The following is an 11,377-nucleotide window of genomic DNA, read 5'->3' on the forward strand; positions in this document are numbered from 1 at the left end:
GGGACTCGGGGAACCCGACCTAACCTCTCTGGGCTCATGGTTCCAATGCCTGTGAAATGGCTAAAATACCCGCCTCCTCCACAGGACTGCTGCAGAGATGGAGAGCACCTTCCGCTGAACCTGACACAGTGCGTGTTCGAGGAAAGGAGCTTGCTGCAATGCAGGCGCACGCTGAAACGATGCCACTTAATCTCACTTAGGTCTCCACTGGGGTGCAAAACTGATGTTAAGAATCCCCCAGCCGAAACCGGTTTGGCTCAGTGGATAGAACGTCGGCCTGCGGACTCAAGGGTCCCAGGTTCGATTCCGGTCAAGGGCATGTACCTTGGTTGCGGGCACATCCCCAGTAGGGGGTGTGCAAGAGGCAGCTGATCGATGTTTCTCTCTCATCGATGTTTCTAACTCTCTATCCCTCTCTCTTCCACTCTGTAAAAAATCAATAAAATATATTAAGAAAAAAAAAAAAAGAATCCCCCATACATTTTTTTAATTAGTATTAATATAATTAAAGCTGAACATTTTCTGTGATTATCTGTCTCCTTTTTGGAAGCTTACAGTAAAATCAAAGAGGTTTGGGCCCACCGCCTGATTCTTTTCAATCCACTGTCCTCTCTACTCAACAACACACACTGACTCACCCCTTGGACGCCTCCTTTCTTGGGGTGCCAGGCTCCTCTTCTTTCACTTCCTTTTTGATTGCCGGCTTCCGGGGGGCTGGGAAGGAAGCCAGAAAATTGTGGGTCCTTCTCCTTCTGATAGCCCCCATCCCACACCCCTCCCCAACACTCAATAGCCAATGACAAGCCAGGAGATGTATTAATTAGACTTTCTAACGCAGGAAGGCCGATGGACTTGCAGCTCTCTCTGGAGAAAGACGGGCCTGCCTCCTCCCAGCACAGCCCAGGGGAGGTGAGGCAGGAGGAGAAACTCACTGAAGAAACTGCTGAGCATCTTGGGAGCTCTGGGGGGAGGCTTGGCCTGGTCCTCGTCCTGGGGTTCCTGCTTCACCACCACCATAGGCTCTGAACTGCTTTCTGTCGGCGGCTCGGCTTCTAAAGCGAGAGGTCAGACGATGATGCTGCAAACTGTCTCCACCCTGGAGCTTTTCCCTGGTTAACCCCAAGGTCATTCTGACCCTCTGAATGGAAAACCTAACCAATTCTGCCCGTTTCCTCTGCCCAGAGTAAGCTTTGAGCCTGATGCTTTTTTGTCAGTACTAACTCATGGGATTCTAGCACTTGGCCCCAAACTGGAGACTTACGGAAAGGGTAAAAGACATCCCAGCCCGATGAGAAAATGTCCCCATTTCTGCAGCTGCAGAAAATTAGGTACCACGCTGCACCCTAAAAACGGCCCCATGGGTTGTTTCTAACTCAGGGGTCTCACGGACACAGGATGGCGGGCTTGTGAGGGGCAGGCTCACATCTAAACCCCGCAACTCCGCCTGGTTGTCCAACTTAAAAATTATTGCTCAACTCGTTACACTTAGTACCTAGGATTCCTGAGATGCCTTGTGTTGAAGGATGACTGGCTCTTTTTTTCTCACGTGCATGCAGAAAAATAATAACAATAATAAAACCCGGAATCCACATTTAAACAGCACACTTGAGAATCTACGTCTCATTTGAATGAATTGTCCTCCAAAGGCATCTGACCCCAAAAGCAGAGATGGGGCTGCAGGGGGACGAGGATCTGAAACTCACTGCAGGTGTTTTGGGGCTCAGGGGGCATCATGGGCAGGTCCCCCTCTTCTGCTTTCTTCTCTTTGGCCTCTTCTGGCTTTGGGAGGTTTTCTGTTGGGGTCTCTGCTTCTGACGACACACAGGAAAGCGAGAAGGCAAAAAATCACTTTGACCCCCAAGGACAGTTCAACTCCCAACACGTTCTGCCCCTTCATTCTTTCTTGAGCCAATCAAGCGTCTCTGTAAAGTAAGCACGTCCAACTCTCGGCCCGCGGGCCACATGCCTCGTTTATTTGGCCCGTGTCAGCCTTTGAGTTTGACATGCTTGCTGTACAGGGACGGGAGGTGGGGACCTCCAAGGGAAAGCGATCCCGTGTTCACCTGTGCAGCTGAGCAAGGCCAGTTTTTCCTTATAATTATTTTAGAATTAGTTACCACAGGAGTTGCATGTGATAACTTGTTATAAATTACAAGAAAAAATTTTAAACTGACCGAAAAAAATCATATCAGGGTAACAATAAAAGTTCTATAAACTAACTTGGGGAAAATTTATCTTAATAGAAAAAGCCACCCCCCCCCCACCCCCACATCCCCAGACACTGATAATTCATAGTAAAATTCATTACTGACTAAAAATTGCCAACAGGAAATGAAATCTCCCCCGGGTAAGATGAGCTTAATAAAGACCTTTTATTAAACAAACAAGCCGACAGTGGCAAAGGCTGCAGCTGTTCTAATCTCAGGCCCCAAATGATCGATCGATCGATCAGATCTTTATCACTGCAGCTCCCTCGTCACCAAGATGCACGAACTCACAGGGACACGGCAGGATATCTGACACTTTCCACGGAAACTGGTGACTTGTGCGCCACACTGATGAACTACTACGTCAAGGTATTTTAGTTTTCAGTATCGGGTCACGTTCCTTGCAGTTTCTGATGTTACATTTTTGCAAAGCTGGTTTTCCCTAGTTGCTGTGATAAAAACCAAGTGCTGCACAGAAATCAGCATGGGACAGGAAACAGGAAATGAGGGTGGCAGTTTGCAACTGGATTCCAGTCTGAGACACGGTGCAGCGCCCCGGAGACATCCTATTAGCAAACCACTGTGACTACTTAAGAATAAAGTAGAAATATTAATCTTCCTCTCAACGTATGTGTATCATGTTCCTCAAGTGCCCAAGCTCCTAGAACATCAACGGTGGTTTGGATATCCACTGCTTAATAAACAGAACTGGTCTGGTGCTGGCCAAGGGCACCATGAAAAAATGCCTGAGACACTGCGGGGTCTGGGAAAATGTGGGAGCCTCTGCTTCCTGGTAAAATTTACAAGGAAAAAGGGGATCATTTAGAGGAACATATTTCCAAAAAGTAACGATAAAAAGTGAGAAACTGTGTATGGAAACTAAACTGAGACAGCCACGTGAATATATTCCAAAATGCTCTCCTAATAAAATCCCATATTGGTGTGTGGGGATTTAGATTCATGGACACAGTGGGGTCCTAGCCCCTTGTCCTCCCGGATAGGCCACGCCCTTCCAGGTTTCCCTCAGTGCACACAGTCAGACACACAGTCAGACAGACACACGCATGCGCACACGCACACACACACCTCTTCCCGGTACCTCACCTTCTTCCACCTTCTTCCTCTTGGCTTCTTGGCCCTTGTCCATGCTGTGCTCCTCTAGGACATCCTGAATCTTCCGTTTAGAAAGCTGCTTGCGAGCTGGGAAGGCAAAGGCTGAGGTGTGGCCGACTCGCTGGCCAATCTGCCCCCGCCCCGGGGAACTTGGCACCACGCCCCCCCCAACCCCCTTATGATGGGGCTCCTGAAAAGGCCCTGGGTCCCCCCTTCTCCTCCTGCCCACAGCTACTGCCCCAGTGTGAGCTTGTGCCTGGAGCTCACGCTGCCTCCTGGCTGTATGGCGGTGAGCAAGTTACTTAATCTCTCTGGGCCTCACTCTCCCACATCTGCAGAATAGAAATAATCCCAAACAGTAAGCAAGGATGTAATGGGCTCAGCCCAGTCCCAACTGCAGCCAACGCTCTCCGAGCCCTGCATCCCTAGGATCTGACCATGTCCGTGTGTCCTGGACACATTTCCCAGAACCTCAGAGGCCCGATGCACCAGGAATCAACAGAGCCTGGGAGTTCCCTCACCCAATGACTACCGGTGCTGGTGTACAAGCACCCTGCTCCTCGCACTTCCGGTAGATCATTCTGCACACATTTAGGCCAATTCCCAGCGCTTCCCCAGAGAATGAAGCTCCAGGGCGCACTGCGGGATCCGACCTAAGAACACGTCTTATTGGCCGACTCCCCTTCCCTGAATCACTGTCTTCTCTGCACCTCCCACCTCCCCAAGAAATGGTCTGCATTGAATCCTTGTCACAGTTTCAGAGCCTGTTTCTAGAAGATTCCAAATTGAGATCACATGGTGAAGAAAAGGCAGCTGTAATGCTTTTCATCAATTCTCACCTTGTCCCTGGTCTCTTGGCTTCTTCACATGACCCAGAGGGACCTTCAGCAGCTGTGGCTGGGACTGTCCCTGCCCTGCTCAAAAGCTTTCCGCATTTCCCGCCCCCCCACTCCAGGACAAAGTCCTTTAGTGTCCACTCTGTCCTACCATCCTCCCTAACTTCTCTCCACCTGACCCTCTAACGCCCATGCCACACAATCCACTTTCTTTACCGACATCACTGAATTGCTGTCATTCCCAAACACTCCACACTGTCACCCCTCTGGGCTTCTGCACGTGTTGTTGAGCTAGTGGCCCAGCCCTTTGGGACAAAGCTCAGATGTCACTTCCTCTAAAATGAATCCCTGATACACCCCAAGCCAATGTTAGTGTCAGCCCCGAGCCACTCAGTTATCTTATTAGGACCACCTCTCCCGCAGGCCTGACCAGCCCTTCCAGCTCACAGCGCCCCCACGGCTCCCCATACCGCAGGCCAAAGCCCGGGCTCCCTAGCCTCATGGGCTCCCTAGCCTCACATGCAGGGCCCTCCGGGAGCCAGCCCCACTCTCCTCCTCAGCTCATCTCTCCCCACTCGTCCTCAGATTCTCTCTACTCTCCAAATTGCACTGTATTCTCCAGAAACACTGAAGCGTATGGACTCCCCAAACACACCATGCTGTTCTATCTCTTGGCCTCTGCACATGCTGTTCTCAGCTGCAACACTTCCCATCGCCCTTTCCCAACACAGCGAACCCTACCCCATCTTCCGGGTCGCCTCCTCTGGGCTGGCTCAGTTCTGTGCTCCCACAGCCCTCGTTACCACTATTATTTCTTACTAGTAGCCCTGTGCACAAATCCGTGCGCCAGCAGGCCGCTGCCACCCTCCTGTAGCTCTCCGCCAGCTACCCCGCCCTCCTGTAGCTCCCCGTTCCCCCTACATAGCTTGCTGCCCTGTCCCCTCCTGTAGCTCTCCGCCAGCTACCCCGCCCTCCTGTAGCTCCCCGTTCCCCCTACATAGCTTGCTGCCCTGTCCCCTCCTGTAGCTCTCCGCCTCCTGCTTGCTTGCTGCCCTGCCCCCTCCTGTAGCTCTCTGCTGCCCACTTGTAGTTCATTGCCCCACCCTCCTGCAGATCTGTGATCTGGTCGTTATGCGGTTGGTCGTTACGCCTCACAGCATAACAGATAATTAGCATATTCCTCTCTTATTACATAGGATACCACACCATCAATGGCAATACATGCGAACCACACTCATCATCTTAAATCTTCAGGTATCTACACTGAAAAGAGGGATAAAAACAGGTGAATGAAGTCATCTGCCCAGTCACACAGCCAGCGGAGGGTGGAGCTGTGCTCTTAACCACAAGGCCGAGCTCAGAGCTGTCACGAGGATGGTTGCCTGGTGCGGAAATCCAAGTGGGGACAAGGACAAGCAACTGAAAGGGCAGGGCCCGTGTGTCCTTACCTGTGAGCCGCTTCGGAATCCCTGACGGGGAGATGGTCGCTGCTGGAGAGGTGTTGGAGAGGGAAGGGCTGCTCTCAGGGGACGTGACAGGACCGGGAGGGGAGACGTGTGGAGAGTTGGGGGCAGGCTTCTGGAAGAAGACAGAAAGAGCAATTAGGTGGAGGGGGGGCGGGGAGAGCGCCCAGCTATCTCATTTCCCAAGCAGTTGAGAGCAGAGAGGGACGCTAGACCTTTCGTCTGTGTCTCTCCTCCTCTCCATGCCACCAGTCCCAGCCCCAGCTCAGGCCACGGCCCCTCTTACAGGGTCCCACAACCTAGGCGGACTTAGGACCATGGAGACCAGCCCAACTGCTCCAGGACACAACCACGAAACCCTTCCCCTCCGGGGCATGTCTCCAGGGCCCTCCTGAGCAGCTGCTGCACTCCGTTCCAAAGGCTAATGGGAATTAGGGCTTCTGCCGTAAAAGTGGGCAGGCTGATGGGGACCAACCTGGCCTTTGGGGGACGTGATGGCTTCATCCTCCTCCTCCTCCCCTTCGCTGCACAGGACCCGGGCCGTCTTCCTCCCCGACCTCTTCACTGGAGAGTCACTCTCAGGCACCACTCTATTCCGCTCCTTCAGCGCCACCCTAGAAGGTGGGGAAATGGGGGTGTTCTAGCTGGCAGAGTTGGCCAGACAAACACTCCAGCTCCTTCACCATGTCTGATTCCTCTCCTTTCAACCATCAATGAACATTTTCTGGGGCCTCCTAAGCATATACTCTATTTTTATTATTATTGATTTTAGAGAGAGAGGAAGGGGGAGAGAAACATCAATTTGTTGCTCCACTTATTTATGCATTCATTGGTTGCTTCTGGCATGTGCCCTGACCAGGGATCAAACCAGCAACCCTGGTGTATTGGGATGACGCTCTAACCAACTGAGCCACCCAGCCAAGCCTAAGCATATACTCTGAATTATCTATCTATCCATGATGAATCTCTGGAGGCCTATGTGCCCACTGTGTGATGGGTGATGCTGAGAGCAAGTGCAGTCCCTATTTAGGGCAGAAACTGGCCTCAACATCCATCTGAAAACCCTCTTTTAGTCATACAAGCCCCTGAGTTGTAGCTAGGCACATAGCCACTCGACTAGGGACTACACTTCCCAGCCTCCCCTGCTGCTAGGCATGGTCACGTAATAAGTTCTGACCAATAAGAATGTAAGTGGCCATGACTGACAAGCAACTTGCCCTCACATGGTCTTACCCCTGGAACTTGAACTTGCTGGCCTGCTTTGATAATGTTCATGAGGGCATGGCTGGGCTGGGAGGGTGGTGGGGAAGGGTGGGTAAGGAGGGAACGTCGGTCTCAAGACAACCTGCTAGCACAGAGCTGCCTACCAGCCCTATGCAGCCCCACTACACCCCCAACACTGGCTCTGAAGAGCTCCCGGTCTGGTGAAGAACACAGGCACAGACCATCAAAACACAGAGCAGTGTGGAGGTCGTTTACAGTACGAGAACAAGGCTGACTCCTACAGGTGTCTGCATCCCCAGAGCTCATGGTCTGGCTGATGAATGGAGATATCTCCCTAGTTAGGTCAGTGATGGCACACTCATTTTATGGATCCTCAAAAAGAATAAAGTGGGTTTATACAAAGCATCATGGAAAGGCTTTAAAAGACATTCTCGAGAGGAAAAAAGCAGGTGATCAACACCACCAGAGGAGCTGCTGTTGATTTTGCTCACTAAAGCCCAGGATCCAGACAGTGCCTGACACGCAGAAGACACTCAATAGGTATTTGTTGAAAAAATAAGTATGTATCGTATGAGTCCATGAGTGTAAAAAATATCTGAGTGTTTGCCAATCTGTACCTGCAACTTGCATATATATTAATCTAACTTTTGCTATTTAAAAATAAAGGTATCTATTACTGAGCATCTGGTATATATCAAGCATGTGCCAGCTACTTGGGCTAGATTAGCGACCAAAACGACAGTCCTGCTGTGCAATATGTAAGTATGGGAAACACTCAACAAATATTTATTGAGCACCTATTATGTATCAATAACTCTGGTAGGTGCACATATGTTTATAGGCACAGAAAAAAGGATATACCTCAAACTCGTAAAAGTAGTTCCTTTGGAAAGTGATTAGAAAGACTTCAAATGTTTACCTACTTCTCTGACTTAACATATTATCAATCACCTTGTATAATTCCACATTAGGGTATACATACTAGACCAGTTGACTCTCTGCCACCTAGTGGTCAGTGCACAACATAGCAAGCGGTTGAGCAGCCTTAGCAATCATTAGCATATTACACTTGATCGGTTGAATGGCTGACCAGACCAGACACTTAGCATATTAAGCTTTTATTATCCTAGGATAATCTTATTATTCCCATAATAAAAGCCTAATATGCTGTGCCTGACCAGTCAACTGTTCGACCAGTCGCTATGACATGCACTGACCACCAGGGGGCAGACACTCTGACCAGTAGGTTAGCTTGCTGCTGAAGTCAGCAGATCAGAACCCAGCTGGCCAATCTCCCGTGGTCCCTCCCCAGCCTCTAAAATATTTCTTCTAATTAATTTCCTTTCAACGTGCACAAATCCGTGCACCGGGCCTCTAGTATAGGATATACAGCTATGTATACACAACAGGGGCAGATCTGAAAATCAAGAGTGTTGAAGAGAATATGACTTGATTATTGCCACTTACTGAGCCTATAAGTGTGTGAACTGGGTACTATTCTCCACATCGTACACCGTTAATTCATTAAACCCACACAGAAAGCCTAACAGAGATTAAGATACCCTATCACACATCAGGAGCCGGGACACATGAAGTAAGGTTACTTGCCCAGGGTCCCAAATTGGGGATGTGAAAGAAATCTAGATTGAGTCCATGTTTGGGCAAGCTGATTGGTCCAGGGGTGATCATGTGACCCAAGCAGGGCCTTCCCATGAACTTGTGAAGTCGGTGCTGGAGTAGATGCTCTCTTCTTAGATCAGCAATTATCAACCAGAGTGCCACAAAGGCACACGGATGTGCTGCAAGAATTTGTAAAACATGCAGCACCTGACTAGTCAGGGGCACTGACCGCTTTTCCCTTAAATTCTCAAAAAAGCACAATAGCCATCAATTGTGAATGAGTTAAAACTGTAAGTTCAGCAAAAAATATCCTTTCTGGTGTGCGGCAGAATTTTAGTAATGCGTTTATATGTGCCATGAAATGAAAAAGGTTGAAAATCACTGAATTTGATAAGCTGGCATCAAAATGAGGCCAGTGGCCAGCTTTTCTGCCTCTTAGAAAGTCTGCTCTAGAGCAGCGGTCGCCAACCTTTCGGACCTCACGAACCACCAGTGGTCGGTCCGCAGACCACCGGTTGGCAACCGCTGCTCCAAACTGGTGGTCCGTGAGGTCCAAAAGGTTGGCGACCGCTGCTCTAGAGACGTGAAACAGAGCCCTGAAGACAACTCTGAGGCCCTGGATCCAGCTGTGCCTGAAGCTGGACATCCCTGTTGGACTTCCAGTTATTGAAGTCAAAAATTCCCTTTGACATCCTGAGATAGCCTGAGACGAGTTTCTAACACTTGCAGCCAAGAGTCCTGACTGACAGAGGAACAACTTCACCACATCCCAGACCCGTTACGTGCTTCGGAGGGGACTCGGTCTCTCTGATGCTGCTGGATGTCTCCTCTGGCTTCTTTGCCTTGCCCTCTTTCTTGGGGTGGAAAAATGACCTGGAGGAGCACAGGAGGGGGAAGAAAGGGAATGAAAACAGCACCAAGAACGCCTCCAATCCATGATGTCCTCTACAGCTTCTGACGCCAGTTCCTATCCTACCATGTAACAGGAGATTTCAAACAACCCCCTTTGGTAAGGAAACTGAAGCCCAGATGAGGAGGCAACACTCTGCTTATTTTTCTGCCCTAACTCAACCTGAGAGGCATGCCACATCCCCATTTTCACCCAAAAAGTATTAACTAAGCACTTAGTATAAGCTAAGGACAGATTAGCCCCAGATTTCTCATCACATGAGAAAAATGCAGCGTGGAGTCTGTATGAGCCACCATCTCCCAGGTCTGTGCGGTGGGTGTCCAGGTCTGGGTCTGACTAGCTCCTGATAACAGCCCTCCACTTTTCTCTTGGGAGGCCTCTTCCCCACATTCTCTCCGTACCTGAGGTTTGCATAGGCCTGTCCTTTCACCCATGACCTGGGCACATGCCCCAGGCCTGGCCAATCAGAGACCTGCATCCCTGTGGCCAGATCAGGGACCACCATGGGGCCTAAGCTGAGCCAATGAAACACGAGCCTAGACGTTGTTGGAACAGCTGGGAGAGAGGCAGCCTCTTCCCACGGGGACTGCTAACTCTCTGGTGCCAGAGCCCAAGGACGAGAACCTGCCAACACGACGCAACGTGAAGGAAAGCAGAGCTGAAACATGGCGAGAGACCGATTCCCAGGGGCAAAGCTTTGGCAACTAGATCCAACTATTAACTCCAGAAGGTTTCAACGACACAGCCACGTAATCCCCTTTCTTCTTTTCCTGAGCCCTGCCTTAGGACAGGGCTTCTCAACCTCGGCATGCCTGCATGACAGGCCAGACCATTCTCTGTTGCATCGAGGATGTTGAGCAGCATGCCTGGCCTTTAGCCCCCTCACCCTGCTGTGACAACCTCAAATCCTGCCAGATGTGGAGGGCGACTCTGCCACTGACTGAGAACCACTGGGTTAGGCCAGTGGTCAGCAAACTGCGGCTCGCGAGCCACATGCGGCTCTTTGGCCCCTTGAGTGTGGCTCTTCCACAAAATACCACGGCCTGGGTGAGTCTATTTTGAAGAAGTGGCGTTAGAAGAAGTTTAAGTTTAAAAAATTTGGCTCTCAAAAGAAATTTCAATCGTTGTCCTGTTGCTATTTGGCTCTGTTGACTAATGAGTTTGCCGACCACTGGGTTAGGCTTTCTGAACCCTGCACCCAAAACGTTTTAGTTAACTCACTCCCCGTTTCCCATACTGATCAACTTCTGGAAAATGCCAACCTGAGCTTTTCTAAGAAAAGGCAGCGAGTGCCAGAGACAAGGAGAGACTCGGAGAGTTTAAGACGAGAAGGGGGACGAGGGTTCCTTACATGATACTTCGCTGCATGATGGCGGCAAAACTGTCCCTTCCCCGCTCCTCCTCCTCTTCTCCGGTCTGCTGTTCTGGAACAGAAATCCAAATACTTGGTGAGAAGACTGCTTGTGCAGATACAAAAACTCACAAACCTCCCTTTTTTAAAACATTTTTATTGATTTCAGAAAGAAGGGGAGAGGGAGAGATAGGAAAATCAATGATGAGAATCATTGATCAGCTGCCTCCTGCACCCCCCCCCCTCCACTGGGGATCGAGCCCCAACCCAGGCATGTGCCCTCAACTGGACTCGAACCTGGGACCCTTCAATCCACAGGCCAACGCTCTATCCTCTGAGCCAAACCGGCAGGGGTCCTCAAACTTTTTAAACAGGGGGCCAGTTCACTGTCCCTCAGACCGTTGGAGGGCCGGACTATAGTTTAAAAAAAAAAAACTATGAACAAATTCCTATGCACACTGCACATATCTTATTTTGAAGTAAAAAAACAAAACGGCAAAAACACCCGCATGTGGCCCGCGGGCCGTAGTTTGAGGGCGCCTGGGCTAGGGCCATAAACCTCCTTCTTGCAGAAAGAAAAACAATCCACAAGATCAGAAACATGCACTTCCCCCTCGAGAAGAAACTCCCCTTTTTTCCGGACCAGAATAATT

At 50.2% G+C, this 11,377-nt stretch overlaps 1 protein-coding gene across 1 annotated transcript in view; it reads right to left on the minus strand.

Annotated features, from left to right (window-relative positions):
* LIG1 (DNA ligase 1) overlaps positions 1-9,878 on the minus strand; it is a gene marked incomplete at its 5' end in the record, with an annotated part of 32,579 nt that extends 22,701 nt beyond the window's left edge. Inside the window, 8 exons of the mRNA XM_079759810.1 lie at positions 639-714; positions 933-1,052; positions 1,704-1,811; positions 3,312-3,407; positions 5,605-5,734; positions 6,095-6,259; positions 9,246-9,336; positions 9,775-9,878. Coding sequence (XP_079615936.1) covers positions 639-714; positions 933-1,052; positions 1,704-1,811; positions 3,312-3,407; positions 5,605-5,734; positions 6,095-6,259; positions 9,246-9,336; positions 9,775-9,878 — 890 coding nt within the window. The remainder of the gene's footprint in view (positions 1-638; positions 715-932; positions 1,053-1,703; positions 1,812-3,311; positions 3,408-5,604; positions 5,735-6,094; positions 6,260-9,245; positions 9,337-9,774) is intronic.
* Positions 9,879-11,377: the final 1,499 nt, after the last annotated feature.

Source organism: Cnephaeus nilssonii (assembly GCF_951640355.1).
Source record: "Cnephaeus nilssonii genome assembly, chromosome: 20".
In the NCBI taxonomy this organism is placed as follows: Eukaryota; Metazoa; Chordata; class Mammalia; order Chiroptera; family Vespertilionidae; genus Cnephaeus; species Cnephaeus nilssonii.